The 27,460-nt window shown below is 43.4% G+C and overlaps 1 protein-coding gene across 1 annotated transcript in view; it reads left to right on the top strand.

Moving 5' to 3' along the window:
- GRIN2B (glutamate ionotropic receptor NMDA type subunit 2B) overlaps nt 1-27,460 on the top strand; it is a 388,923-nt gene that overhangs the window by 190,476 nt on the left and 170,987 nt on the right. The window contains exon 4 of the mRNA XM_074357384.1: nt 22,532-23,130. Within this exon, the coding sequence (XP_074213485.1) occupies nt 22,532-23,130 (599 nt within the window). The remainder of the gene's footprint in view (nt 1-22,531; nt 23,131-27,460) is intronic.

The raw sequence follows: 27,460 nt of genomic DNA, 5'->3' as shown, positions 1-27,460 counted from the left end.
AGAGATGATTTTCCAGGCCAGGCAGCTGAGAACGGGTGGAGCTGTGAGAAGCTGGCTCAGACAGCCTGGCTGGAGAGCTGCGCTGTCCAGGCAGCAGCCGCTTAGCCACGTGTGCTGTAAGGACAAAATCCCCACTGGGAGCTGAAGGTTTTGCATGAGTCAAAGAATGTGAATGACCTCGTTAATAATTATTATATTGACTCTACAGTAAAATAATATTTTGGTTATACTGAGTTAAATAAAATCTAAAAGTTAAGCTCACCTGTTTCTTGTTACCTATTTTAATGTGTCCGCTAGACAATTTTAAATCACACCCGTGGCTCAGATTATGTCTCTGTTGGGTAGTGCTGTTCTAGAGCTTCACTCTCAAGGACAGCTGTTTAGTCACAGATAAACAGATGTGCATTTGGGTGATGTCCACAAAGCTAAAAAGGAATAAAGAAAGTTACAAAGGAGAGCAGTTTGGTAAGTTGAGCTGGGTCTTGAAAGGAGGCTGCTCGTAAGATAGATTATACCTGGAACCTGGAAAGGCCACCAAGATGATTTTGGGTAACTTTGAAGGAATTAATTTCTCCCTAAAATATTTGATCAAGTGAATTGCTTTCCCAGAGACCACCACCACCAACAAAAAAATCTCAGCACACTGGTCTTCGACCAAATGTAAAACCAAAAGCGAACGATCAAGTCTAAGGGCAAGATGACCTAAAATCATGGATTCCAGGTGATTTTACAACAGGGAGGACTGGGGAGAGATGGAGTAATATTTTCAGCCAAATAAAATGGGATTGAGTAAGATCATTTCTGATGAGCCGCCAAAGTTCAGGTGGTGAGCAGCACTGAGGTGTGTGGTCTTCAACTGTGGAGCTACTTCCGTGCCAGTCGGGGAACAGAAGCTGCTCTGAAACCTGTGCTGCGCCCAGTCCTCCCCCAGGCTCTCCCACACGTCAGCATGCCCTGCAGGACAGGGGCCCAAGACCCTGCTCCCGTCTCCGAGGCAACCTTCAGTTCTGATTGGCTGGTAAAGTGCCAGTTGCTGAATACTTTGCATATTATTCAGGCTTAAGGGAGACTATAACTTGTAACTTATATAATTTTTTGTAACTTCACCATCATGTAATATGATTAAAGAAGCTGTATTCTCCAGAATACCTTTCAGAGAGTTATATTCTAAAACAGCTTGAAAAATCTGCCTGGGGTAAAAGCTGAGCTTGAGAGACTTCAGAGTGGGAGAAACTGTTCTTCTTGATAATAAGAAGAATTACCTGAGTAACGTATAAATAAATAAATGAATAAATGGTCTCCAAGAATAGCGGGACAATGGAGGAAGAGAGGGAGGGCGGGGTGAGCAAGGGTTGGAACAGCTGTGGAGATGGTACAAGTCACTCCATCAGTGATGTGGGCCTCCCTAGGTCTACCTAAATCTTAAGTAAAATTACTAAGCTCACAGGATTGATGAAAAAAGTGGGTTTTTCCCTTTATATAGAAACCAGTTAAGGCTGGACTTCAAATTTCGATTGGTTTGGGTGGAACAGTAGCAGACGAACAGGGTGGACCTGGGGACCCAAGACAGACTGAGAGAAAGTAAGCCACGGGAACTGTAAGAAGTTCAGGAAAGATTCCTGAGTGTGCCAGCCTAAGGACTGATATTTGGACGAAAATCAGTAAGACTACCCAAGAGTAGGGGGCGCCACCCAACATGTGGGTGACAAGCACACACTTTGCATCTTCGGTATCTGTTGCATCTGTTCTGAACGTCAGTGTTCTTGGAGGAAGGGGAACGAAGGAGAAAGGCTTAAGAATAACAAGGCTTGGTAGGGGCAGTCACACCCCGTGCCGATGATGGGAAGGCGCCAGGTGATGTGGCATCTTCTCTTCCTTGGGGACCTTTTGTCCCGGCCACTGTGGGTCTCAGAGCTGCTGGTGTCCTTGTCTGCTGGGGACTGGGGCTGCTGCAGAATACACGGGCGGTGGGGTCGGGACTTCCTTTAACTCTTCTTCTGCCTCTTTTCCTCTCCCAGCTGACATGCCCTTCTTGCAGTTTCCTGGCACACGTGAGATGGACTGAGATTGACATGGAGAGGAAGAGGTCCAGAGGAGGCTGGAAAGTCTTGAGTGGGCTGGAGGTAGCCAGGAGTCTGGCTAGGTGATCACTCTTGAGCAAAAGATGTGTTCTTAGGGAAGTTGGTCAGAGGAGGCTCTGGGCTCTGATTCACTCCTATTCTGGGCCTTGTCTTTAACTCTGTTTTCTCTGTGTTGACCTTCCGTTCTTAGAACCAGAAGGGGGCATTCCAAAGTTGACCTAGGCTGAAGCATCTAGTCCAGAAGCTGATCTTACTCAAGTTCTTCTTCTTCTTCTTCTTTCTTTTCTTTCTTTTTTTTTTTTTTTTTTTTTTTTTGCTTCCAGGTCAGGACAGAGATGGGGCCACTAGGTTAATGGAATGGGGCTCAAGATTATCTTGGCTTTGAGAACAGTGCACCTTTGGGACTGCCCTTGCTCTCTCCTTCCATTCTTACCCTTCCCACCCTCCCCTCCACGTCACCTTACATTTTGCAGCATAAGTGGTAGAGCTAAAGCTGTGTTTGTTCAAGTACAGGTGGGGGAAGAAAAGATACAAACTACAAATATGTTCGTTTTAATTTAGGGTGATTATTTCTCATCTCTCTTTCCTTACCTAGTTTTGGCAATCATGTTGCTCTCACTGTCTCTTTTTTCTCTTTATTTTGTTCCCTATTCCTCTTTATATCTTAATGTTTTTCAATTTATTCTCTCGTCTCTAGTCTAATCCACATCAATTCCTACTCCAAAACCTCCATAAACTTCCCTTGGTTTATTTAGTCTATTTCTGTTCTTTCCCAATGCCGTGAGTAGAAATGAACTAGCACATGTGCTCTGTAATGTAAGTAAGATGTTCCCGTCTTGGTAATTTTCAGGCACTTCACATTTCCTACCTCTGCAACCAAAATTCCCATTTTTTTCCACTTGTGAAATGGGAATACCATTTTATGTGAAGGAAAATATATGTGGCTAAAAAACATGAAAATGTTTAGCCTTACTGTAATGAAAGATGGAAATTAAAACAACAGTGACATATCATTTTTCACCTACCCAATTGGCAAAAACTTTAAAGACTATATTAACTATGGAGTCTAGTGAGATCAGCACTTTCCTACACTGCTTATGAGAGTGTGAAACGGTACAACATTTTGGGAAATGCGTTAATGGCTTTTGAAAGGTTAGTATCCTTGACTGACTCTTCCCTAATCCTCTTTCGAAAGAGACTGTGTTCTTGACGTCAGGTATTCAGACAAAAGTACCAACAAATACATTCTCCACAGTACTGTTTACTGAGCACTCACTCTGTGTCCACCGCTACACCAAGTGCTGCACTGGCATCCTCTCATTCACCCTGTGAGGCTGGCTCATTACCGACCCATTGTACAGATGAGGAAACTGTGGCAAGAGAGGCTAAGTAACAGCCTGCTGGTGGTCGAGTCCCATTCCAGCCTAGATGGTCTTATCCCAGAGCTCCTGCTCTGACCCCCACACCAGAATGCAGTATAGTGCTTACCTAACTTATTACATTTCTGCTTACCTTTTGCTCCTTTGCTAGTCCTGAAGATAGCTTAGATAAGAAGCTCCTGTCTCTGTCCCAGCCTCCAAACCAATGTTTGGCATTTATTAGGGATTTGATAAATATCTGCTGAAGGAATAGCCTAATTGAACCTTTTTTGTCCTCAGAATTAAATCCTCACTTATGCTTAAACTGATCCCACCACTGGAATTAGCTTCTCACCCTATTAGTATCTGGTAATAACAGTCAGCACCACCATTGTCTTACTTCTCTGCCAGGAAAATTTACCTGATTCCCGATCATGTATGATCCCTTCCTTTTCTAAACCCCATAACATTTGTTTTCATTGATTTAAATTAAATGAATTGAACTACATTACACTTAGTATTACTATCTTCCAGGTGTCAGAATTGTAAATTCTTTTTGATCAGGGGTAATTTCCCATAACTTCTTGAATCTTCCTTAGTGCCTAGGCCAGGGTCATTCATGGAGCGTGTGCTCAGGAATAATTAAATGCCTGTTATGTCTTTAGCAATAAATATATAAGGCTAGACTATTCATACAACACATCCCCCAGCTGGAGCTCTGGATAAAAAGACTTTAGCAAAGCACTGTAACATTGTAGCACTGCTTTTTAAAATGATGTTTTCCCTTACTTTGTACATTAGACTTGGCAAGGTTGGTAACCCAGTGGGTGTTAATCCTTCTTCTCTGCCCCCTACCCCAATTAAGGCCTGTAAAATCAGATTAAATGCCTGTCTAGACTCATTCTCATTACTTCTATTTTCTATGCCAGGGACAAGCATCCTCTGAAAGTTGGCTTGGACCCACATTGGTTTTTGAGTATTGGGTAAATGAGCTATAATTAACCATCTAGATGTTCACCTTTCACCTCATTACACTTCAGCTTTTCACATTTTGATAAAAATCCACTAGCAAAATTAACTAAATTGAACCCAAAGTGGTTTGATCTTTATCTAATATGTGTAACTAGTTTTGTACCCATTTGTACCGGTCATCAGCTTGAGTTAAAAGAAAGGTCACATCTTTTATTTTTAAATTTACTGTTAAAACTCCCTCCTACCCATATTAGCAGGAAGAGCAGCTCTACCTTCTGAAGGTCTCACTAATATCTGCGCCAGATTGTTCAAGAACACTAGGAGTTTACAGAGAAGAGAGAACTGGACAGTCAGAGCAATCTACGTAGTCGACCTGTTTTGGTTTGGTTTGGTTGGTTTTCTGGTTTGTCCTGGCCTTACAGTGCTTCGGGTTACATTCATTTGCTCATCCGCTGTTCGCAGGACAGGGTCATTGTTCTGGGATGTCTACATCTGAAGGACTTCTGGATTCAGCCTTGCGCAGTGTTGAAACTGGTCCTCCTCCATGAACCTCTAATTTCTTGTAAGTTGAGCTGGGTTCATATTGCAGACTCCCCATTGCCTCATGGAGAGTTCCACCATTCAGCTTTCCTGTCAGTGCTGTCAGTCTGAACTGTTTCAGTTTACAGAAGAGTGTTTAGTAATTTTGAAGGCCTCGGGGGTGTCAGTCTCTTTCCTCCCACCAGAATCCTTGACTCCGTATTACTTTCCCCCACCTCTTCTCTAGAGATCAGTGTTGTCTCTACCTAGAGGGATATTTTTGTTATGTCCCAAAGTCTTCTTTTACTTCTTCCCCAGGAAAGGAGGTGTTTATTTGCCTTGGGGCACTTCTGAGGATGTGGGTAAGAAGGGAGGTTGAGACTTTGCTAACTGAGAATACGTTTGCTAGAGAGCTGTGGGCGGCTTCAATGAGGAGGAATAGCATTGAAAAGTGTGCTTATTTTTGTAGACCTGTGAAGATATTTAGAAATTAGTTGATTTGTGAAGGAAAGAAATCTGTTACAAGGCTGCTGTGTTGCCTGGGATAGAAATGTATTATGTCTTAAGTGATTCAGATATTTAGAATTTCAGTTTATTATTTCTGCCTTATCTCTTCTTGCTTTTAGTTGGGGTGTTTGCTCTGTGCAGACATGATGTAAATACTGCTTCTTTCTCAGTAAGAGTTACTTTGCATACTTTATGTGTGTGCCTAGAGAATTTTACATCCTAAAATTTTGTTTAGCTGACATTAGGTGGATATTTCATTGCATACACGCTGGCTGATGAGTCACCAAAGACAATCAAGGGAATTGGGTGGAGCTAGTGGCCGGAGCCATGGACATGAATTGGAGCGAGAGTGGGAAGTTTTAGTCTTTCTTTATGCTCAGAGTAAACCAGTCTACAAATGAGCCAAAAGCTAATGGTGTTCCCCAGACTGGGGAAGAACTCAGATTGGGGCAAACCTAGGAGAAATCTATGATTTTCACGTGGCAAGAAAGAGGTAGTTTTCCTTAAGACAGTGAAGCGGAGTTGTGTCTGGTAAGGCAAGGCAGCCTGATGGTAAAGAGCCATCAAATGGCATCTGCCCAACACTCCCAGTGAAAGCTCTTTCCTCTGAGCCCAGATGGTCACTGGAAACAATAGCTGAAGAAGATGACTTTTATGAAGCAGTAGAATGAGTATCATCAAGGGGTTGGTGAGTGTTACGCAGACATCTGATTGGACACAGAAGCAGGAAAGGAGCAAGGGCCGGAAATCATAGCAGTCATTCAGCTGAGTGAATGACCTAAGTCACAGAAAGAATCACTGGGACCCACGCCAAGACCTGAGAAGGTTCTCACATATTCTGAAAAGGACAACTTGGGAATCCCCCTGCTCTGGGTGGCATTGAAGGCCCAGTCAAACTTGGAAGCTGTGTTTGATCAAATATAACTGATGAATTTATCAACTTGTTTAGTTTGTAAATACGTAACTGTGTATGAAGTAAACCTTTTCCTTCATTATACTGTTGATCATATGTGGAAAACAGAGTGGGACTTACTGAATCTGAGAGCTGACTGTGCCCACCATGGTAGCGGCCACTTCCATGTGTATTATCTCATTTGATCCTCTTTACAACTCTATGAATGAAGAATCAGCACTTTTATTTTCTCAAGGAAAATAATGATTGGATTAAGTTAAATTACTGAGATCACACAGATAAGAAGTATCAAGGTTTGAATGTAAATTTCTGATCCCAAGCCCAGCCCTTTTTCCGTAGCCCTACTATGCGTTTTCTCTGTACTTACTGCGCTGGTGCCGTGGCTGCTTTCTTTTAAAACCGTGTGAGTTTATAAAGAGCAAAATCTAAATTTTAGGTTTTCACTCAGAGTTCATTATGCAGTGATGGCAACGGGAAACCCACCATCAAAGTCACAAAGACGGCTGAGGCATCTAGGGCTTAAGCTCAGCGAGTAGAAGTGTGAAGGAATCTCTGGAGGGTGGTGGCCCTTGTTCTCGTCAGACAGAATTCATCTCAGTATAACTTTAGACCATATTTTCACGAATAAATAGCACGTATCTATCTCCACGTGTGATTAAGATGGAGGGAGTTTGTAGTTTGTACGTTAGTGTATTGACATGCTAATCCCAAGGGCTAAATTAATGTGTATTTGACCTTTAATCTCAGTGCTAGCAAATAACTCTTAACCTCCTCTCACATACCAAGTTTCAGTAACAATTTGTTAAATATGCTCGAAACTAGTCTTCTTGACAGCTACTCAGCCACCATTTCACGAGGGTAAACTTAGTATTTTACCTTGTTGTATTCTGATACCCTCAGAATGAGCCAAATTTGGTCAAATCCAATGGACATTAAGTTCTTTAGAAGTCATCATGGACAGCTAGGTCACTGTAAAATGCCCGGTAATTCAGAAGAAGCAGAAGTCTCACCTTCTCTCATCCTTAATTTATAAGGCTTTAGGAAGTGACTTGATGTGAGCAGAATGCACACGAGCTTTATGGGCAATGAGAAAAAGTTGAAGACTGGCACGAATTTGGCTTCATTCAGGGCGTACTGATAAAGTATTTGAGAGCAGGGCAAGATGGGAGAAATTTTATTTCTTGTAACTGTGGAGAGTGGGGTCATTAAAATTTTGTAAACCAAGAACCATATTCAGATTAGCAGAAATTCTAGCAAAATAGACATTCAGGTAAAATAAATAGCTTTCTTTCTGAACTATTAGATGTTGGCCTCGTGTTGCAGGAACAGCCTTCCTCAAGGCCTAAAAGAGGTTGGTGTGGGTCCCTGTGGCCTCGGAGCACACAGAGCAGCTGTCTCATCACTGTGTCGTGTGGCCCTGCTCCTCACTTTTCACTGTGCATGTACCGTCTGCGTGCAGTAATCTGCCTGACCTGACGTCATCCACCGACTCTGTTTATTTATTTTGGGAGCATATTTGCAAGCAACTTATGGTTAACCCTTTCAGTGCCTGTGATATGAAAGGTTTGTGATTTTGTTAGCATCAGACATATCAAAGGAGGAGGTTTAACTGATTCTGCCTCTAAAAGCCACTCACTGAGCAACCTGGAAACCCTTTCTAGTACACGTTTAATAAGGCAAGCCAATTAAGTATCCAGAGAGCTTTAGTGTGAGCAGAACAGGAGGATCTTTGCCTTTATGTGAAAGGAAGGAGAGAGGAATCTGGGAGTTAGTCTCCCTTACGGTAGGAAAAGATTGAGACGTTGAAGGAGAGGAACTTACTCTTCGTCACCAAAGATTTGAATATTAAGAACTTACTGTAACTAAGTGACTGATTCGATGGGGTCCCTTGGTAGGAGGTCTTTTGGGGACTCGGTGTGGATAATTTGGATAATCTTTGCACCATTGTGGAACTCAGAAATATAAATTTAAGGAGAGATTTTATGAGTCAAGACAGCTTTCCTTTTTCTATGAAGCATAACTTGCAAACTGAACTGATTATTTGTAGTAACTTTGTGGATAAGTTGTTGCCTGTGTAACCAACATAAGCACCAGCATACAGATCAGGACATTGTGTCTCACCCCATTTACACCTGGAAGCACCTCTGGCTCAGATGTGCCCCCCCATCCCCCACCCCACCCCACCCCCGCAAAAGCTGAGAAACTGTGTTACTGTGTTAATACTCAAGGCTGCTATTGGTACTGTATGTTCATTTGATTGCAGTGAAGCCAAGAATAAACACAGATCTTAAAATATCACCTTGCTTTATCAGTAGAAAAATAAGATTAAAAAGAACATTATGCTTCTTTAATAGACATGGAGGGAGTGTTGAAAACTGATAGTACTTGGATAGTTGTCTATGGATTTTTAAATGAATGGAGCATAGAGACTAATAAATTGAACTGGAGAAAATTTGGTGTCAGGCTACTTTTGTGAGTTGCTTGGATTTAATTTTGCCATCACAGGTCATCTTTATGCAAGGAGCACTAAGATAATTGATTGATCTCCTGACTGATGCACAAAATTACTGAAAGCTATTGGAAGACCAGAGGGGAAAGACCAGAGTAAAGAAAAAAAAATACACGGAGAGAAAAGAAATTTAGGCAACATCATTCCCTTAGCTTTTCTGAAGGAACACTGAAAAGAAATCTTAACAAAATCAATTTGCAATCATTTGAAGAGAAGAGGGTTTTTTAACTGGGTAGCTTGACTTCATAAAGGACAAGTCCTGTCATACTAATCTAATCTTCTGAGATGAAAATGAAAGGCTGGGCAGATCAAGGAGAAAGATTTATATATAATTCATTTAGACTGTGGAATGCTTTGGATATGATACTGTACGGTATTTCTATCAGTCCCTACATCGCTGCCTGAAACAGTGGACATCAGAGGTTCATTGTCCACCTGAGGACAAATCTAAGGCTGAGTTCAAGGCCAGTGTTACTTATATTTCTCTCCACAGTCTAGTATTTGGATTGAAATGCATGGACATTTAATTTGCTCACGCATAGAGCTAGCAGGAGAACTGGCAGAGAAAGATAGAAGCAAAAAGAAGCTTAACAAATACAGCTGTCCAGCCACACTGCCCTCTGTTCTCATCATTCCTATGACACATATTCTAAACCTCATGTTATCGTTTAACTTAAGACGACCATCAATTATTTTGTATATTTTGATCTTTTCTTCCAGTTAGCTCACTGTGAGGATGAGGATGATGATGATGACTTGTTCTTTGCTCCTACTTCCCACAGCACTTGATAGGCATTAAATAAATATTTGATTGATTACAAACAACTAATAAGATCATAAAGAACTGATTGTATGATGTCCAGCAGAAGAATCCTGTTGGGTGATAGCATGTACCAAATCCATCGCCAGTTAGCAGTGCCACTGTGCTCGTGGGTGGACACTTAGGAGTGAAGCTGAAGGAACTCATGAAAAGAATCTCTGCACTATACTGAGTGGGGTTAGACTTTTACTAGATGACTGTGATCATTCTGTGGTCCGCAGTTCACACAGGAGGTGTAGATGGTTCAGACGGGAGCTACAGAGGTGATTCAGGAAAGCCTGAGGATGTGTGGTGCAGTGGCTGAGTAAGGACACTCTGAAGTCGGACTTCGCTAGAGTCTCAAACCAGCAGTGACCTTGGCTGAATGACTTCACTTCTCTGAAGCTCACTTTTCTCTACTAATGAAACAGAGAAAGTAATAGGGCTTACTTCTTAGGGACATGAGGATTAATTTACATCTTATACACGTATAGAGAGTACCTGGTACACTATAAACCCAGTAAATATTGTAATAAGAATCATAATAAGTGAGAAATAAAGGGGGTTGTTTAGGTTAAGGAAGAATGGGCTGAGAGTAAGTGTAATAATAAACTTTACATACAACCAGCATCTAACCTGACATCACTTATTTTGATAAAAATTTTTGAGGGCCTACCATGAAAGGCCTATGCCTTTCCCCAAGGAAAATAGGAGAGCCAAAGGGCTTCATCTGCAGCATGACGGAATCGAGATAGACATGGGGAAGAACTTCTGGAACTGTGGATGCCTGGACTCACTGGCCTGTGTAACAGGAGGATTGTGGGCTTTTCTTTGAAGACTTGAAAAACAATCTAGTTCCCCCTGACATTATCCTGGGCTGGTTTAATTGTGGTCCTCTTCTGAGCTGGACTAGTGTCTTCTCAGGCCACTCTGGTGAATGGGTCATCTTTGAGACCCTGGCATTATTTAACAGAGTTTAGCTGTGCTTATATGGGGTCACTGTATCAGCACCTTTCACCGGTGCCGAATTAACATCAAAATGTCAGTGCTGAGCCCGAGGGACCCCCCATTTTGTTTTTGTTGGCGTGGATCAGAATTCGCAGCCAGCTCATGTGAGCCTGATGGGTGAGTGGCTTTACTGCCAGGTCTAAAGATAATGAGACCATGCAGGAATCACACTTGTCTGGGATGGTTCGTCTGTATGCAGAGGCCCACTGTGGAGGCTCTCGACTAGAGATTAATAAGTGCCAGCATCTGATTGTAACGGTGGCTCGGTGCTGCAGACAGTCTGATGCGGGCGGGCCAAAGGATAAGCTCTGAGCTTCTTTCTGTTTGAAATGCCAGTTGGCGTTTTCTTTTAAAGAGCTCCTTTTCTGCTTGCATACTTCCATCAGAGAAAAAGTGTTCAGGTGAAACGTGTGAACCTCAGAAGTGCAGGAGGTCGCTGAATATGGTTTAAAAACAAACAAATAAACCAACTTCAAAATAAAATTGAATAAATGGGTCATTCCTTTACTTGTAAAGTTCTTATTTCCGGGAAAGATCCTGCCAACTTCGGTGCCTCCCTGGAGTGGTGACTACTGCTCATCCCTACTTGGCTGATCTTACAGATTCAGGTTGAGTACCGACCTCACTTCAGCTAGCCAAGACCCCGGAGGGGAGCGTGGGAACACCGGTGGGGCCAAAGATCTAGGCCAGGTAGGCCATTCTGGGGGGTCTTTATCTGTGAAACTAGAAAGTCAAAGAAGGAAGATGCCTCAGCCGGGCTGCGGGGCTGATGACTGCAGTGACGTGATGGCCAGGGGTACTGGCAGGGCTGGTCCTGCTACGTGGGCAGAGGGACTGGTGCCGGCTGGGCCGGAGAGAGTGATCCTGGGCTGTGTTGGAAGCTGGATCTGCAGAATTCTGCACCTTCTAAGCCAGGTATTCGTTCTGTGTACAGATAGAGAAAAAGCTAGGCTGTTTTCTAGGAACGTGGACGGGATTGTGTGGTGTGTAGTGTTAGCGTCGTTCTCCCTACATCAGGTCAGGCGCCGGATACCGATTCCAGCAGATCGTGCTGTGTTCCCCACGAGGCTTCCCAGACCATGCCTCCCAGAGCTTGAGGGAAAGAAAATGAAGGGTAAGCAACTGGGAACTCTGAACTCTTAAAGATCCGTTTTTAGTTCTGTTAACCAGCAGACACAGATGAGGCATAGCAAAGTAAGAGTTGAATAATTCCGGACAAGGAGAACAGTTTTCAGTATAAAGTGAACACAGGATATCGCAAAGGAACTTAGACGTAACCAGATACTGGACACCATATTCACTCTTTTGCAGCCCAGTTGTAGTGGGATCTGAACTATTAGTCTAGGGAGCTTTGATGTAATAGTGGACAAAGCAAAGTAAACTTCTCACTGTCAAGGGTAGAAGAGGGGTGTCCCCCTCAGCTGGCACTTGCAGATCCAGGGAGCAGGGTCCAGCATCAGGGGTGTCAGGGGCTGTGCAGAACAGCTGGAAGTTCTGAGTAGGGCTCCTCATCCAGTAGAGGCTGGAATAAAAGTCAGGACATGAGGAAGAAGCTTTGGTTGGGCACATGGTGAGTCTGTTAAAAAGGAAGACTTCTTCTGGGTGGGCACGTCTGCACCCGACCAGTCTCACATCAGGTGCTCTGTATACTGGGCTTAGAGCAGCCCCGTCAGCTTTACAAGCTGCTCTTGGTACGGATGGGACGAGGCCAGTCCTGGTTTAAAGACTGGATGGATGGCACGCCTGGTGGCTAAAATTCTAAGTCCTACAATCCAGTGAGGCTGAGACCGGCAGGTGCTGACAAGCTGTTGCAAATGTATATATATATTTTTAATCTGCCTGTATGCAATTTTATTTTCATTTCTGGAGCCCTTCAAAATGTGCTGCCTCTTTTAGACGGAGGACTGAATTGGTTTGGGACAAGTGAATAAATTCAAGGCTGCGTTAATTGTGAACAGCCGTACTTCGGCTTTATGTGAGGAAGCAACGATCAGTTTCCCGATTCAGGGACCTAGGAAAACAGATCCCTGGATATTTGGTGAGAAAACTTTCTCAAAAAACTTCTCTCTGCCATAGGAGACAGTGGCTTGTTAACCTGTGCCAAATAAGCATGGTGGGTCCAAATTCTAAATTCAGCAACGCTACATCTTTCTATAAGAAACAGGGATAGAAGGACAAAGAACTTTTTGTATTCCAGGGATTTATTGAAAAAACCCACGTGTGTGAACATAATCATGGTGTCTAGAACCAGTGCTTTGTTATTTTCAGGAACAGATTAGGAACCAGCACTCTTAGCTTGATCAAATATAAAATGCCTTTTCTCCCCTTCCCGTCTCAGGGGCGCTTCCTTAATTCTCCACTCCCACTGGTATGTGAATATGATGCTCTGATCAGATACATATGAAGAGATGGGAACGTTAATGTATTTGAGACAGATGTCAACATCTTTACTCTGAAAAGTGCTGCTAGTGTGTCAGGTACCATCACTGGCCTGTGCTTCATCCTGTTTTTTAATAATGGCCAGAATTCTTCTGTAAACTCTACCCTCTCGGCTTAAGTTAAACGGAAAGTTTTGATGGTATAGGCACTTTGGGATTTAATATTTCATATCTAATAAAAAATTTTTTGTTTTCCTTTAGTTATATGTTTTAGTTTGATTATGCCCTTCCTTTTATCCTATGAAATGTTCAGATCTTTTATTTTTTTTTTTAATGGAGGTACTGGGGATTGAACCCAGGACCTCGTGCATGCTATAAGCATGCACTCTTCCACCAACCTGTTTCCCTCCCTCCTGAAATGTTCAGATCTATATTTGTTCTGAACACACTTAATTTTGTAAATTTGCCTGAATAAATTTAGTCTGATATTGATAATCCCACTGCCTAATTGATACTGTTAGTTTAATATTTATATCATTTTTTCCCTATCTGTTTGATTTTTTTCCAACTTTTCCTGTTCTCCTACCTTCTTTGGTTGCATTTACTTAAAAGTACATTTATTCAGTCACAGAACATGATTGTTGTTGAACTTGTCAGCTCGTTCTTCTATAGAAAAGAACCTCTTAATAAAAATACAAGTCAGTATATCTGAGAGTTGTTTTCATGTACACAGTGGAGCAAGCCACAGAGAGGAGTTTTAATTTAAGATGAAATGCGGTAGGTTTTGGCATCTTGATACCTTCCAGAGGCGCAGGAGCACATTCTGGACGTTCTCTTGGTCCTCTCCAGTCCCTTCGCTCCCTGACTTAACTCTGTAATTCACTTGGGTGTCTTAGCGAGAGGGAATCGGCCTTTTTATCCTTCTCCTTTTATTGCCCTGTCTGTTACTTATAAGCTTTCTTCTTGCTATAACATTGTCTGAGACCTAGAAGAGGAAGAACCATGTAGACATTCTCAAAGTAAGTACCTTTAGTTTGTTTCTCATCTGTGGCTTAAATTCAGCTATTGAAACACATCCAAGAGGGAGGCTCAGGGAGGAAAATGGGGCAAAATTCAAGGGGAAAGCAAAATTATCTTCTAAAAGAAAAAATAAGGAAGAAAATGCTGAGTTCTGTGGGAGTTGTTTAGTTATCCAGAATGGCTCTTAGACTAGCTCAATCTGCTTGAGTATCTGCTCATGGGCTTTTGAAAACCCAGAGTGTTCTCCTTTGTGTGCGAGGGTTTAGAAAGAATGAGTCTGGCATTTAACTGGCAGGAAAGATCATGGTTCTCCACCAGTGAGTGTCCACTGTGTGTTTCAGTCATGATATTTCTGATTAATGGTGAGGCTGGAGAACACTGGGCTTTTTTTTTTTTTTTCTTGCAAGGCATTGCTCACAAAACTCTGACGCTATTCAAACCCACCCTAAATAGCTAATACCAGTGTTAGTCACCTGAAGAAAATGATGGTTGGAATCCGAATTTATAGTCATCAAAGAAGGGGGTCTCTTGGAATTAGGTGGGGAGAGAAAATCCTTCCCCTATGTTGGGAGAGGAAAGAGAATTTTGTCCCCATGTTCTGCTTCCCTCTGTGCTCAGTGTGGAAGAAGTGAAGAAGAAACGCCCAGGACCAACCCCGCTGGGGCGAACCTGACCCCCCCAGCCCATCATTTCTCACTTGCCTTCTAAACCTGGTGGCACCAGAGAAAGCTTCCAGCCAAAGCCTAGCAGTCCTAGCCTTTAATCAAACACACATCTTCCTTAAAAACTGAATTTAGAAGGAGAACAGAAGGACTTTTCTACTCATATACTAGGAAGAGGGACTAGAAGAAAAATCACATTTATTTAATCTGAAACTACATGAATATCCTAGTAGGATCATAATCCCTATGATATTATAAAGCGCTAAGATTTAAATAATGTAAGAGACTTTAAGATACTAGAAAAGTATATTGTCAATCGGTTAGCCAGCAGACGTAAACTAGATTTGTGAAATGTCTGGTTGCTACATCAATTGCGGCATTTTTTTATTGAGGCATAATTGACACGTAACATTATGTTAGTTTCGGGTTTTCACCATAATGATTCCATATTCGTAAACGCTGTGAATTGATCACAATTAGTCTAATTACCACTTGTTACCATACATATTACAAACATTTTTTTTTCTTGTGATGAGAGCATTTAAGATTTACTCTCTTAGCAATTTTCAAATATGCAGTATTGTTAACTATAGTCACCATGTCGTGCTTTACGTCCCCATAATGTATTTATTTTATAACTAGAAGTTTGTACCTTTGACTCCCTTTCCCCCACCCCCTGCCTCTGGCAACCACCAGTCTGTTCACTGTATCTGTGAGCTTGGCTTTTTTGTTTGTTTTGTTTTGATTTGATTTGATTTGTTTGTTTGGGTTTTTTTTTAGAGTCCACATATAAGTGAAATCATATGGCATTTGTCTTTTCTCTGTCTGATTTATTTCACTTAGCATAATGCCCTCAAGGTCCATCCATGTTGTCATAAATGGCAAGATTCCATTCTTTTTTATGGCTGAGTAATAGAGAAGCAAAATAAACAAGTGGTACTACATCAGACTGAAATGCTTCTGCACAGCAAAGGAAGTCATCAACAAAATGAAAAGACAATCTACTAAATGAGAGAAGTATTTGTAAATCATAAATCTGATACAGGGTTAATATCCAAAATATATAAAGAACTCATATAACTCAATAGCAAAAACAATCTGATTAAAAAAATGGGCAGAGGACTTGAACAGACATTTTTTGAGAAAGAAATCCATGTGGCCAACAGGCACATGAAAAGATACTCAACATCACTAATTACCAGGGAAATGCAAATCAAAACCAGGTGAGATATGACCTCACACCTGTTAGAATGGATATTCTCAAAAAGATAAGAAGTGACAAGTTTTGGTGAGAATGTGGAGAAGAGGGAACCCTCACGCATTGTTGGTGGGAGTGTACAGCCACTATGGAAAACAGTATGGAGTTTCCTAAAAAATTAAACATAGAACTATCATATGATTCAGCAATCCCACTTCTGGGTATTTATCTGAAGAAAATGAAAACTAACTAAAAAACATACATGCTCTCCCATTGCGGTCTTATTTGCAGTAGCCAAGACATGGAAGCAACCTAAATGCCCACCAGTGGGTGAATGGATAAAGAAGATGTTAGTACACACACACACACAATGGAAAATTACCACATTTTACAATTCAACAAATTTGAGAGCCCACTTTGGACCAGGCCCCCATCCTAGGTGCTGAGTTACAGCAATGAACAGATAAATTGATCCCTGCTCTCATGGTGTTTACACTCTAGTTGGGAAGAGGCTTACATTCATAATAAATATGTCATATTGTCTGTTAGATGGTGATAAATGCTATGGCAAAAAGAAAAAGCTGAGCAGGGTGAGGGGGCTCAGGCCTGCCTGTGACAGGAAAGCACAGCTGTAGTATTGCACTGCAAGCTCAGGATTAGGCTTTGTGGAAAAGGTGAGGTTTTAGCAAAGACCAAAAACAGGCGTGTGTGCTAGCCCTGAGGATCCCCGGATAGCTGGAAGAAGTGTTTCAGGCAGAGGAAATAGCTTGAATAAAGGTCTGAAGCAGGAATGTGCAAATGTGTTTAAGAGAGGTCAGAGTGCTTGGAGAAGAGAGAGAGGGAGGAGGTGGATCTCAGGGGCAACGGGGGTCAAAATCAACGTTGTTGACGCTTTCCTTTCAGTGCATTGGGAAGTCATTGAGGGTTTGGGGCAGAGAGTAACATCTTATGATTTAAGCTTTAAAAGGATCATCTTGCTTCTTTGTTGAGCATAGACTGTAGGAGTCAGGGGCAGAGGCAGGGAGGCCAGTTAGAAGGCTCTTTCAGTGATTGGGTGAAGGATGATGGTGGCTCAAACAGAGCTGGTGAAAAAAGGTTTTGTTCTAGATACATTTTGAAGGTCAGGTAATCTAGGTTTCCTGACTGGTTGGATATAGGATTCCAGAGAAAGAGAGGCATTGAAACTAGAAAGTTCGAGTAGCCTTTAACTGAAATGGGAAAGGCTGAGTTTGGGCAATGTTGGAGATATTTCAGAGATATCCAAGTGGAGCTGTAATATAGGCAGTTTGATGTGGAAGTTTGAAGTTTTGCAGAAAGAGGTGTGAAGTTAACAGGGTAGAAATTGGATTTAAATCAGGAGACTGAATGAGATTTCCGAGGAGACAAATGCTTGTAGAAATGAAATGAGACCAAGGATTGACCCTTGGGCACTCCAGTTTCAAAAGGTCGGAAGGAAGAGGAGAAACTAGCAAAGGCAATGGAGGAACAGCAACCAATAAGGTAGGAGGAAAGTCAAGAGAATGTGAGGCCCTGGAAGCCAAGAGGAGAAAGCATGCCTGGGAGCAAGCGATCACCCATGTCAGAGGCTGCTTACAGGAGATGGACGTTGGAGCTGGCAATACCAGAGTCGCAACTGCCTCTCACAAGAAGACTTTTAGTGGGGTGCTAGGGTGGAAAAATCTGACTGGAGTTTGTGTAAGAGAGAATGGGAGAAGCCGAGTTGGAAGAAGTAAGCCACAGATGATGCTTTCAAGGAATTTGCTGCAGAGAGGAGTGGAGATGGGGCTGGTACACTTGCTGCCTTTGCCTGGCTGGAGGGTGGAGCCCCTCACATTTTGTTAAAGTGCACAACTCTTCGGGCATTCCTTATTTCTGTGCAGTAGATATGTGCCATCAGCATAGAAATTTGGACCAGTTGAGACAATCAAGGTCATTTTAATTACTCTCCCACTGAATAAAGGAGTCTTCTTTATAATATTAATACAACAAACATTTAAGTATTTTTTCCTGTGCTACCTAGAGATCCAGATATGAATAAGGTACAGTTCCTGATCTTGAGAAACATATATTTTTCTAATGGGATGAGGCAGGCATATAGGCTTCCTGTGAGAAAAGGGAACCCTCATACACTGTTGGTGGGAATGTAAAGTGGTGCAGCCATGATGGAAAACAGTATGGAGATTTCTCAAAAAACTAAAAGTAGAGCCACTATCTAAGCCATCCATTCCACTCCTGGGTATATATTCAAAAAGAACAAGAACACTAATTCAAAAAGATGCATACACCCCAATGTTCATAGCAGTGTTATTTACAATTGCCAAGATATGGAAGCATCCTAAGTGCCCATCAACAGATGAATGGATAAAGAAGATGTGGTATACACACATGCGCGCACGCACACACACAAAATGGAATACTACTCAGCCATAAAAAAGAATGAAGAATTGACATTTGTGGCAACATGGATGGACTTGGATGATGTTATGCTAAGTGAAATAAGTCAGACAGAGAAAGACAATATTTATATGTGAAATCTAAAAAAATACAGCAAACTAGTGAGTATAACAAAAATGAAGCAGACTAACAGATGTAGGGAGTAAACTGGTGATAACCAGCAGGGAGAGGGAAGAGGGAAAGAACAAGATTGGGGTAGAGGATTAAGAGGTACAAACTATTATGTATAAAATAAGCTATAAGGATATATTGTGCAACATGGGGAATACAGCCAATATTGTATAATAACTATAAATGGAATGTAACCTTTAAAAAGTGTGAATCACTGTATTGTACACCTGTAGATAATATTATACATCAACTATACTTCAATAAAGTTTTTATCAAATAAATGTTATGATAGGGGCATTTATAAAATACTATAAAACACAGGGGAAAGAGAACTAACTTGACCTGAGGAAGTTAGAAAAGACGATATGCATTAAAAAGCTGACTTTTGAACAAGTTCTGAAAGATGAGCAAGACATTTTCCAGATGGAGCACTGAGGAGAATCCCTTTATCCCATGATAGTCCAGCTCCTTTTTGAATGTGCATAGCAACAGAGATCTCACCATCTTATGAGGGCCATTTCATTTTAAACAGCTATAATTGTTGCAAATGTACTTCTTATATTGAACCAAACAGTGCCTTTTAGTATTTCTGCCCATTGGTCCCAGTTTTCTCCTCTGGAGCTAATGGGCAAAGACTTATCTTTCTACGATATTAGTCATTTCTCTATTTGAAAATAGAAACCACATTTTGTTTTAAGCCCATCTCTTTTCCGTGTTGAAAACAGGAAGATGGATAAAGTGTGGAGCTGGGTTCCCTGAGAAGCTGAGTCTGAGACTGAGTAGTGTACCGGAGGTTTATGAGGGGGTGCTCTTGAGATCAGCACAGTGAAAGGAAGGGGAAATTGGGCAGGAGCGGGCAAAGAGGGGAGCGCAGCTGTGATGCAGTTTTGATGGAAGCTCAAGTCAATCTGTGGGAAGTTCTAAAGACAGACTGACCCTTCAGAGTTGCCCAGAATTAGGGCAAGAGGACCGGGTCTTTAGACTCCATGACAACAGCCATTCAGTGCACTTTAGCCCAGGAAGGGGACGTGACCTTGGGTGAAGCGGTTCTCTTTAGCTGACGCAATCCCCAAAATGGGCTGACAGCTGAAACCAATTGCTAGGGGCCCCATCAGCATCTCAGGTAGTTAATCCTTTATGTCTGAAGTGGATCTGTAGGCGATCTCAGTGATTAAGAAGAAACTCATGTAATGATGATGCTTTAGGCAGTTATTTCCTGAGACAGTTAATTGAATGAAAAAAGTACCTATTTTTGTTTCTTCTTATTAGCACGTAAACACCATGAACATCAACGTGATGCGGTTCAACATAACATTTTGAGACTGATGGATCTAATGTGCAGTCGTACCTTCCCTGTGCTAACTGCACCTGTCAGTCACGGTAGCCCTTTACCTAGGACTACCTTAAAGATGCTCTCAAGGCAAGTTGAAGAAGTACATTCATGCAATAAATTTAACTGGGAATCTTCCATAGGAAGAGGAGACTGCTCCAAGGACCTGAGCATATAACATTTTGTAATGAAATAAGGAGATAAAAATGTAAGTGGGGAAGTGCAGTGAGCTGCACACTGAATTACATCCCTGTCCTTCAGCCTAGAAGATGCTACTTCTTGTGGTGATCACAGTGCATGCTAGGTGCCTGCAAAGATGGATGTGTGGCCACCAGTCCTTTCCACTCCATGCACACGTGAAGATTGCTCTTTGATTTGTGGCTGTGACCATAATTTGCAAAGCCTGTCACTGCTTACAACTTATAGTTAGCCCAAAGCTTTGTTGAAAAAGAGTTGTTTCATTCCCAATTGCTATATACCAGATTGATGTGTCAACTAAATTAATAACACTAGACCACTCATCATACCAGGAAACATTTGCCCAAGCTATAACTCTGTCTTCTGATTTCTGTTTGGTTTCATTAACCTCCTCTTGGTGCCAGAGATAAAATGGTCATGTAAAGCATCCTTTTTTAATGAAGGATTGGCAAGAGAAAATGGTTGAATGAGGCATGGTGGGAGCAGAGAAATTAGAAAAAGGTTGATCGCGAAGGACAATAGAATTAGGAGGTAAGGTGAGGATGCAGTGAGGGTAAGATGGAGCCATATTAATTTTTCTCTTTTCTTACTTTCACCATACATTGGCTTTCTTCACATAGTAGCCGGCAATTTCTTTAGGAGCACATTTATAATTGTGAGACAGTTTTAAGAGAAGACTAAGAGAGAAGAGGGTCACGTTGGTGTGTAATAGATCGGTTTTCTTCTAAATCCAGTTTCATTAGCATGGGCTCGCTTACTGTGGACCTCCATGAGTTTTCTTCAGGGCTAGCTCTAGCTGTATTTGAAATGCTGTGGTTTCACTGTAGATGGAACTTTGTGGGTATTCAAGAACCTCTTTGTGATAAGGTATGTTCATTTATCAGCGAGTGGGCAGACTTACTTTGTTTACAGTTGAGATCCCTTTCATCCTAAGCCTGCACATTTTAAGGCACATTTGGAAGCTTTTGTCACTTTGTTATATGCGCTGGGCTTATGAAAACTCAAGTGATGGTTCATCTCATTTGAGAATCCCCAAATTCTCTAATTTAGCTGGAAGTAGCAAGGAAAACAGATGGCTATTGCTTTAAAGTGATAACCATTCTGAGTGAGTTGTTTTGTCACTAGCCTTCCTTTTCTGTTGTTGTGTTTCTCTGTGGGCCCCTGACAAGTCTTGTACTAATTCAGCTTTGTTGTCCTGGATTCCTTCTGTATCGTACAAACATAAGGACAAGGTCAGCTTCACCTGAAGAGCAGTACATATTTGTGTTGAAATGAGAGAAGACCAGGAGCAGGGGCTGGCTACCGCTGGAATGAACGCATATGAAGTCATTATTTTGTTCTGAATTGATTCCCGTGCCCTCCCCACCCATTTCCCATGCCCCACCCTCTCTGCTTCTCTGAACTTCATAGTCCTGTGAGGCTCCTCTTTGACTGTCTGTTTAAGCCAGGGGAGGGGGCCATTATAAGCACCACTTTACCCTTAGCAGAAAGAACTGCCCCCAAATGACTGAGCATCAGCTGTTCATTACTGGACCACCTGTGGGAAATGTGAAGCGCTCAGGCCACACGAAGCAGACACGGCTCTGGCAGAGCCCAGGGGCTGGCAGCTTTATTGCCGAATCAGGGTCTTTGGACACCAGCTGGATATTTTCTAGCCTGTATTTTTTTTTCGATAGTGGGTGCCCAAAAAATGCTCAGCGATTTCTCAGCTGTACAACAATATGTTCCTGAACTAAGAATTTGCCATGTAATTTTGTTTAAAAGCCTGATCTCTTGTAACTGTACTTTGAAGCTCTGGTTTTGGGGATAAAAAAGAACCACCCCTTTGAGAATAACACAATTTTGTTAGCCTGGATTGTTATAAAATGGAGATGAACCATCAGATAAGAAGACAGGGGCCACTAACCCAGCAAAGAGATGCCATTACCCAGGAGGAAGTCGGGGGAAAATGGACTGAGAGAGAAGGACAAGGCTGAGAGAGTCTTCACTTGTGGTTTCAGATTCTTCTAGCTGCAAGGTGGAGATAAAATGCAGGGCTTGACATCTTAGAGCAGCAGGTGAAATACAGCCTAAAGTGGGACAAATTTAAAATGACTTCTCCCTCGAAAGGCGTGAGAAAACATAAGATGTTTAGAATTGACAGAGAGTTGTGTGTCATACACAGGTCAGATGGAGACCCATGGCCTCGTGTAGGTAAGAGAAGGCACAATCAATCCTTATGCGTTGTTCTAAAATAAAGCTTAATCACGTATGACCTTGAATACACGTCATTCTAACTTGTAGCTTAGGTCCTGTTTGTGCCTTTCTCTAACTTCATATCTCATTATCAGAGTGGAAGAGAGAGAGGAAACTCAATGTGCTATTAATTGTGTCAAACATATCCAATTTTAAAGGCATTATATGGAAAAAGTAAATCCTTGAACACAAATCCTTGTATATAACTGGTTTGAACTCTCCCCTCACCATCTTTGTTTTGATTTTTCTCTCTTTTTTTCCATATCTTTACTCCTCCAGGATGAATCCTCCATGTTCTTCCAGTTTGGCCCATCGATTGAACAGCAAGCCTCTGTGATGCTCAACATCATGGAGGAGTATGACTGGTACATCTTCTCCATCGTCACCACCTACTTCCCTGGCTACCAGGACTTTGTAAACAAGATTCGCAGCACCATCGAGAACAGCTTCGTGGGCTGGGAGTTAGAGGAAGTCCTCCTGCTGGACATGTCCCTGGATGATGGAGATTCTAAGATCCAGAACCAGCTCAAGAAACTTCAAAGCCCCATCATTCTTCTTTATTGCACTAAGGAGGAAGCCACCTACATCTTTGAAGTGGCTAACTCAGTCGGGCTGACTGGCTACGGCTACACGTGGATTGTGCCTAGTCTGGTGGCCGGGGATACAGACACAGTGCCCTCGGAGTTCCCCACCGGGCTGATCTCTGTGTCCTACGATGAATGGGACTATGGCCTACCTGCCAGAGTGAGGGATGGAATCGCCATCATCACCACCGCCGCTTCCGACATGCTGTCCGAACACAGCTTCATCCCTGAGCCCAAGAGCAGTTGTTACAACACCCACGAGAAGAGAATCTACCAGTCCAATATGCTAAATAGGTAAGTGTGGAGCGGAGGGCACACTGATGGTGGAGGTCTCAGGAGAGCGCCCAAGACTGGGCTGGAGGTTCAGAAACTGAGGGAGGAGCAGTTCAAGGTGTCAGAGGTTGCAGGCTGGCCGCTGGGATGGCGATTGTCCGTGGTGGTGGGAGTGTTCCAGATCCAAAGCTTGCTGGGCTGTGTCCTTGTTCTGAGAGACACTAACTGGCCCCCACTTGTTGATCACTTGCTGTGCGCTAGCTCCTCCTCTAACTACTCCCCATGTTTGACCTCTTTACCCTCAAGGCAACAACTCTCTTAGGCAGCTTTTGAAAATTGTTTCCAGTTTACAGTACAAGAGAAAAGGCTTGTGGATGTAAATTGTCCAAAGTCACGCTGAAATAAGAGGCTCCATGTGGAGTTGAAGCCAGGGCTCTCTGACCTCTGCTGCCTGGTCTGTGAAAGACGAGGCAGGCACAGAAGTGAGGGAGGATTACTTCCCTTCGGATGCCGCTGTCCTGAGAGGGCGTGCGGAGTAGGTCATGTGGGTCTTTAGGCACACGAAAAGGATTCTTCCCTTGGTTTTTGTCCCCTTTGTGTCTCCTCTCTCTGCCCGTCAGAGTGAGAACACCGCTGTAGGGGCAATGCTGACGGCTGCTCCCGGTCTGGCTTATCCAACAAGAAGACATGGGTGGGACTCTGCCCTCTGCGCTCCCCTCAGGGTCCAGCACGGCCTCTTAACCCACTGTGTGACCATGTGGGGTAGAACTTTCTATACTTTGCTTTGTGGTTTTGTTATTTGTAGAAAACTGCTACTGTGTACATTGTAAAAAATCAAACAATATAGAAAAGCTCAAAAAGAAAGTACAAATGACCTTAAATCTGACTAACCAGAAACAATCATTGTTGAAATAACTAATGACCATCTCCCTGTGCACGTATATCTCTGTGGATGTAAATCTAAGTTTTACATAAATAGAAATATAACTTGACATGCTGTTCAATAATCTGACTTCCTTTCAGTCACCAATATGCATGTCACATTTATTATGAACTGTATCAGACACACAGAAAGATATTCAGAAACACTTAATACATACTCAGGTACCCACCATCCAGCTTAAGAAATAAAATACTAGAACGTGTACTCCAGGGAGGCTGAAATACATTCAGTGGAGGTTGAATGTTTACCTGCTTACACTTGTCTTAAGTCTGGAAGGGACTCGAACTATGGCCTCTCGACTAAGTTCCTAATCCAGTTGAAACTAGAAGTAGTTTTACTGTGGCTGCATCTGCGATCCATTCCCAGCAGTCTCCACTCTGAACTCTCTGCTCTTTCTGCCCTCCTGGTCATCACCACTTGTTGGTCCAGACTGTCTTGGTTTTCCTCCTGCCTCGCTGGCAATTCCATCTCCAGCTCCCCGGCATGCTCGCCTTCCCTTACACATCCCTTACAAATGAGTGCTTCCCGGGGTTCTGTCCTGGACCCTCTTCCTTTCTCATCCATTGCCAAGAATCCAGTGAATGTCTATACGTTCCTCCAAATTGATGTCTCTGGCTGAAATGTCTTCCTTGAGCCCCATGTCTGTTCCTCTCAGGATGACTCCATGTGCTCTTGGGGTACCACGGGCCCTAGGGCATACCACACCCAAAGCTCAACTGCTTTCTCCTCTCCCGTCACCCTCCCACCCTCCTCTGCCAAATCGACACCACTTGTAAAGGGCACATCCTATTACCCAGGTGCCTAACGTAAAGGTTTCCAGGGTCCTTGATTCCATAGCCCTGACGCCTCATGGCCAATCCTGGCCTTGCCTGTGGATTTTCCTGGAGCGCGTTCACTTGCTTTCATGCCTGTGCCGTATCCCAGCCCATCTCTTTGCCTGCGTTGCTGCAGGGCCTCTTAAATATCTCCTGGCTCCCAGTTCTGCTTCTTTTCAATCTCCCTTGCAGCCAGAGTGATCTAAAATGCAAATGTGATTTCATCACTCTCTTGCTTAATACCTTTCAGTGGCTTTTCATTGCTCCTATAATAAAGTCCCATCTTCTTAATATGGTTTATAAAATCTACCACAGCATGAGCCCCTATCTTTCCAACATTGTCTCACGCCATGCTTTCCCCGACCCTACGTTCCTGCCGCACTGAGCTGACTTCAGTTCTCTGAAGATACCAGGTTCTCGCTCGCTCCCACCTCCTGCCCCTGCCTTGAATGTACTCCCCAGATGCCCCTTCCCACCAACACACAAGTGCAGGTGCCCTTCACCTGCCTCCTCCTCCAAGATTCAGTCTCGGCGTCCCTTCCACTGGAAGGCCCTCCCGAGCCCTCACTGACATCACTCTTGTCCCTTTTCCTATACAGCCACTCTGCCGACTCCCGTACTGCTGTGCTTTGTTACCTCTTCCCTGCAAGTCCGGTGAGAGCCGTGACCTGTCCGTCTTGCTCCTTTGTGCGGCGCAGGGAAGACGCATAGCCGTCCTCCGCGGTGCTGAGCTGCCGGCGCCCTCCTGCCCACAGCAGCTTCCTTGTGCTGCTCCGTTTTGCAAGACAAGAGGGATCTCCTCTAAAAACTTACTGTTTACTCAGTTCTGTGCATGCATGTTTTCTCCCCATTTTAAGTGCTAAATTCAAATCTGATCCAGGTTATTTTACCAAGTATTTGTTCATTAAAACCACAGCTAACAATGAAGGATTATCAAGACTGAAATACCTGCCAACTACACAAGGAAATCAAGTGGGTTTCACCTTAGGGTCCATACGTACGGCCAGGAATGCCTACTTTTACTTTAAAACTTCCTCTGGGTAGACAGCGTTCAGAAAGGTATTTCTCATCTGGCTTACTTCACACTAGAACGTAACTGCTACCTCTGAAGCCTGGACTGTAACCGCTGTGTCTTTGAAACCACCATTGGTTTGAACCTCCATTATCATCGCCTGCAGCCACTCAGGGAGGTAGCCCTCCTCAGTCCTCCGTGCTCCTTCCTTAGAGGTTACTGTCCAGGGGACCACAGGTGCCCCGGTCCGTCTTCCCCAGTGCGGCAGTCCTGACGGGAGCAGGGCCGGCACAGCGCAGATTACTCACACGTCCCTCGGGTGCCAGGGGAGGGCAGAGAGAGTCCACCGCCTCTTGACTCCCCTGTGTGGAAGGTCTCGTCTCACTTACGAGAGTGCTCCCCCACTGAGGTATTTCCTCTGAGCTTTCTCCCCTGCCCCGGTTCCCGGGTGTCCCCAGGCTTCTGTGTCTGACTGCCAGCTGGACACCTCTCAGCCGTCTGCCCTGCCACGTCCCTGCCTCCCTCGCTCTTCTCCGTGGCTTCTTCCTTCCTCTCCTCCCAAGTGCGGCTTCCTATGGTTCTAGAATCCAGTCACTATCCTCTCTTAGGAGCGGTTTAATATGTTTTTCTATCAGGACCCAGAAAGGATTGGGCGGGGTTGACTAACAGGGACCAAAAAGAGCGGGGCACTCAGACTCAGCAGTGGAGTTCAGGCCGGCCCGCCCAGCCGGAGCTCCTCCTCCTTGTCCCCCTCTTCAGAGCCCCCGTCTCACTAGGCTCACTCTTGTAGATAACAAGCCAAGCGGCCACACCGCTTAGGCCCGGGGGGGGATCTTTGCGGATAAAACTGTTGCAGATGGGTCGCTATTCCGCAAGGAGGACTTCTTCGGCCTGATGCTCATCTCTCAGCAGCGGCATCGGGACGAAGGCTCCTCAGGAGGCATCTGGAGGGGGACCGAGCTCAGGATGACGCGCCGAATACAGGGTCAGGAAACGGCTTCTCCTCTCACCTTCGGGAAAACTGAGTAGCATTCACAGAACCGTTGCAAGCGGGAGTGCCCACTTATACCTGACCAGACTGCGGCTTGCTTTCCATGCGAAGGAAGTTCATAAATCTAGATTTAGGGAATGGAGACGGGAGGTGCTATGACATCCCTGAATCCCAAAGAGAGACACGTGTTTGAAGTGATTTACTTGTTAGTTACTGAAGAAAAAAGTTTTTTTAGTGACATATAAGCACCCTCAGAGAAGATCCTTAAAATGAACTATTTCGTTCACTGTCAAATGAATGCTGTTTATCAGGTACCAATCCAAAGGAGAGTTCCGTACTGATAACTTTTTTTACACCTTTATTGTGGAATGGTTCCTGTACAATAAACTACACATTGATTTCAGATGTACAATTTGATGAGTTTGGATAGATGTAGACACCCATGAAACCGCCACCACCTGGAGATTATCATTCTAAATGAAGTAAGCCAGAAAGAGAAAGAAAAATACTGTATGATGTTGCTTATATGTGGAATCTAAAAAAAAGGACACAAATGAACTTACCTGCAGAACAGAAACAGACTCACAGAC

The sequence above is a fragment of the Camelus bactrianus genome, chromosome 34 (assembly GCF_048773025.1).
Source record: "Camelus bactrianus isolate YW-2024 breed Bactrian camel chromosome 34, ASM4877302v1, whole genome shotgun sequence".
Lineage (NCBI taxonomy): Eukaryota > Metazoa > Chordata > Mammalia > Artiodactyla > Camelidae > Camelus > Camelus bactrianus.
Note: the sequence above shows the minus strand (reverse complement) of the source record. Positions and strands in the feature narration are given on the sequence as shown.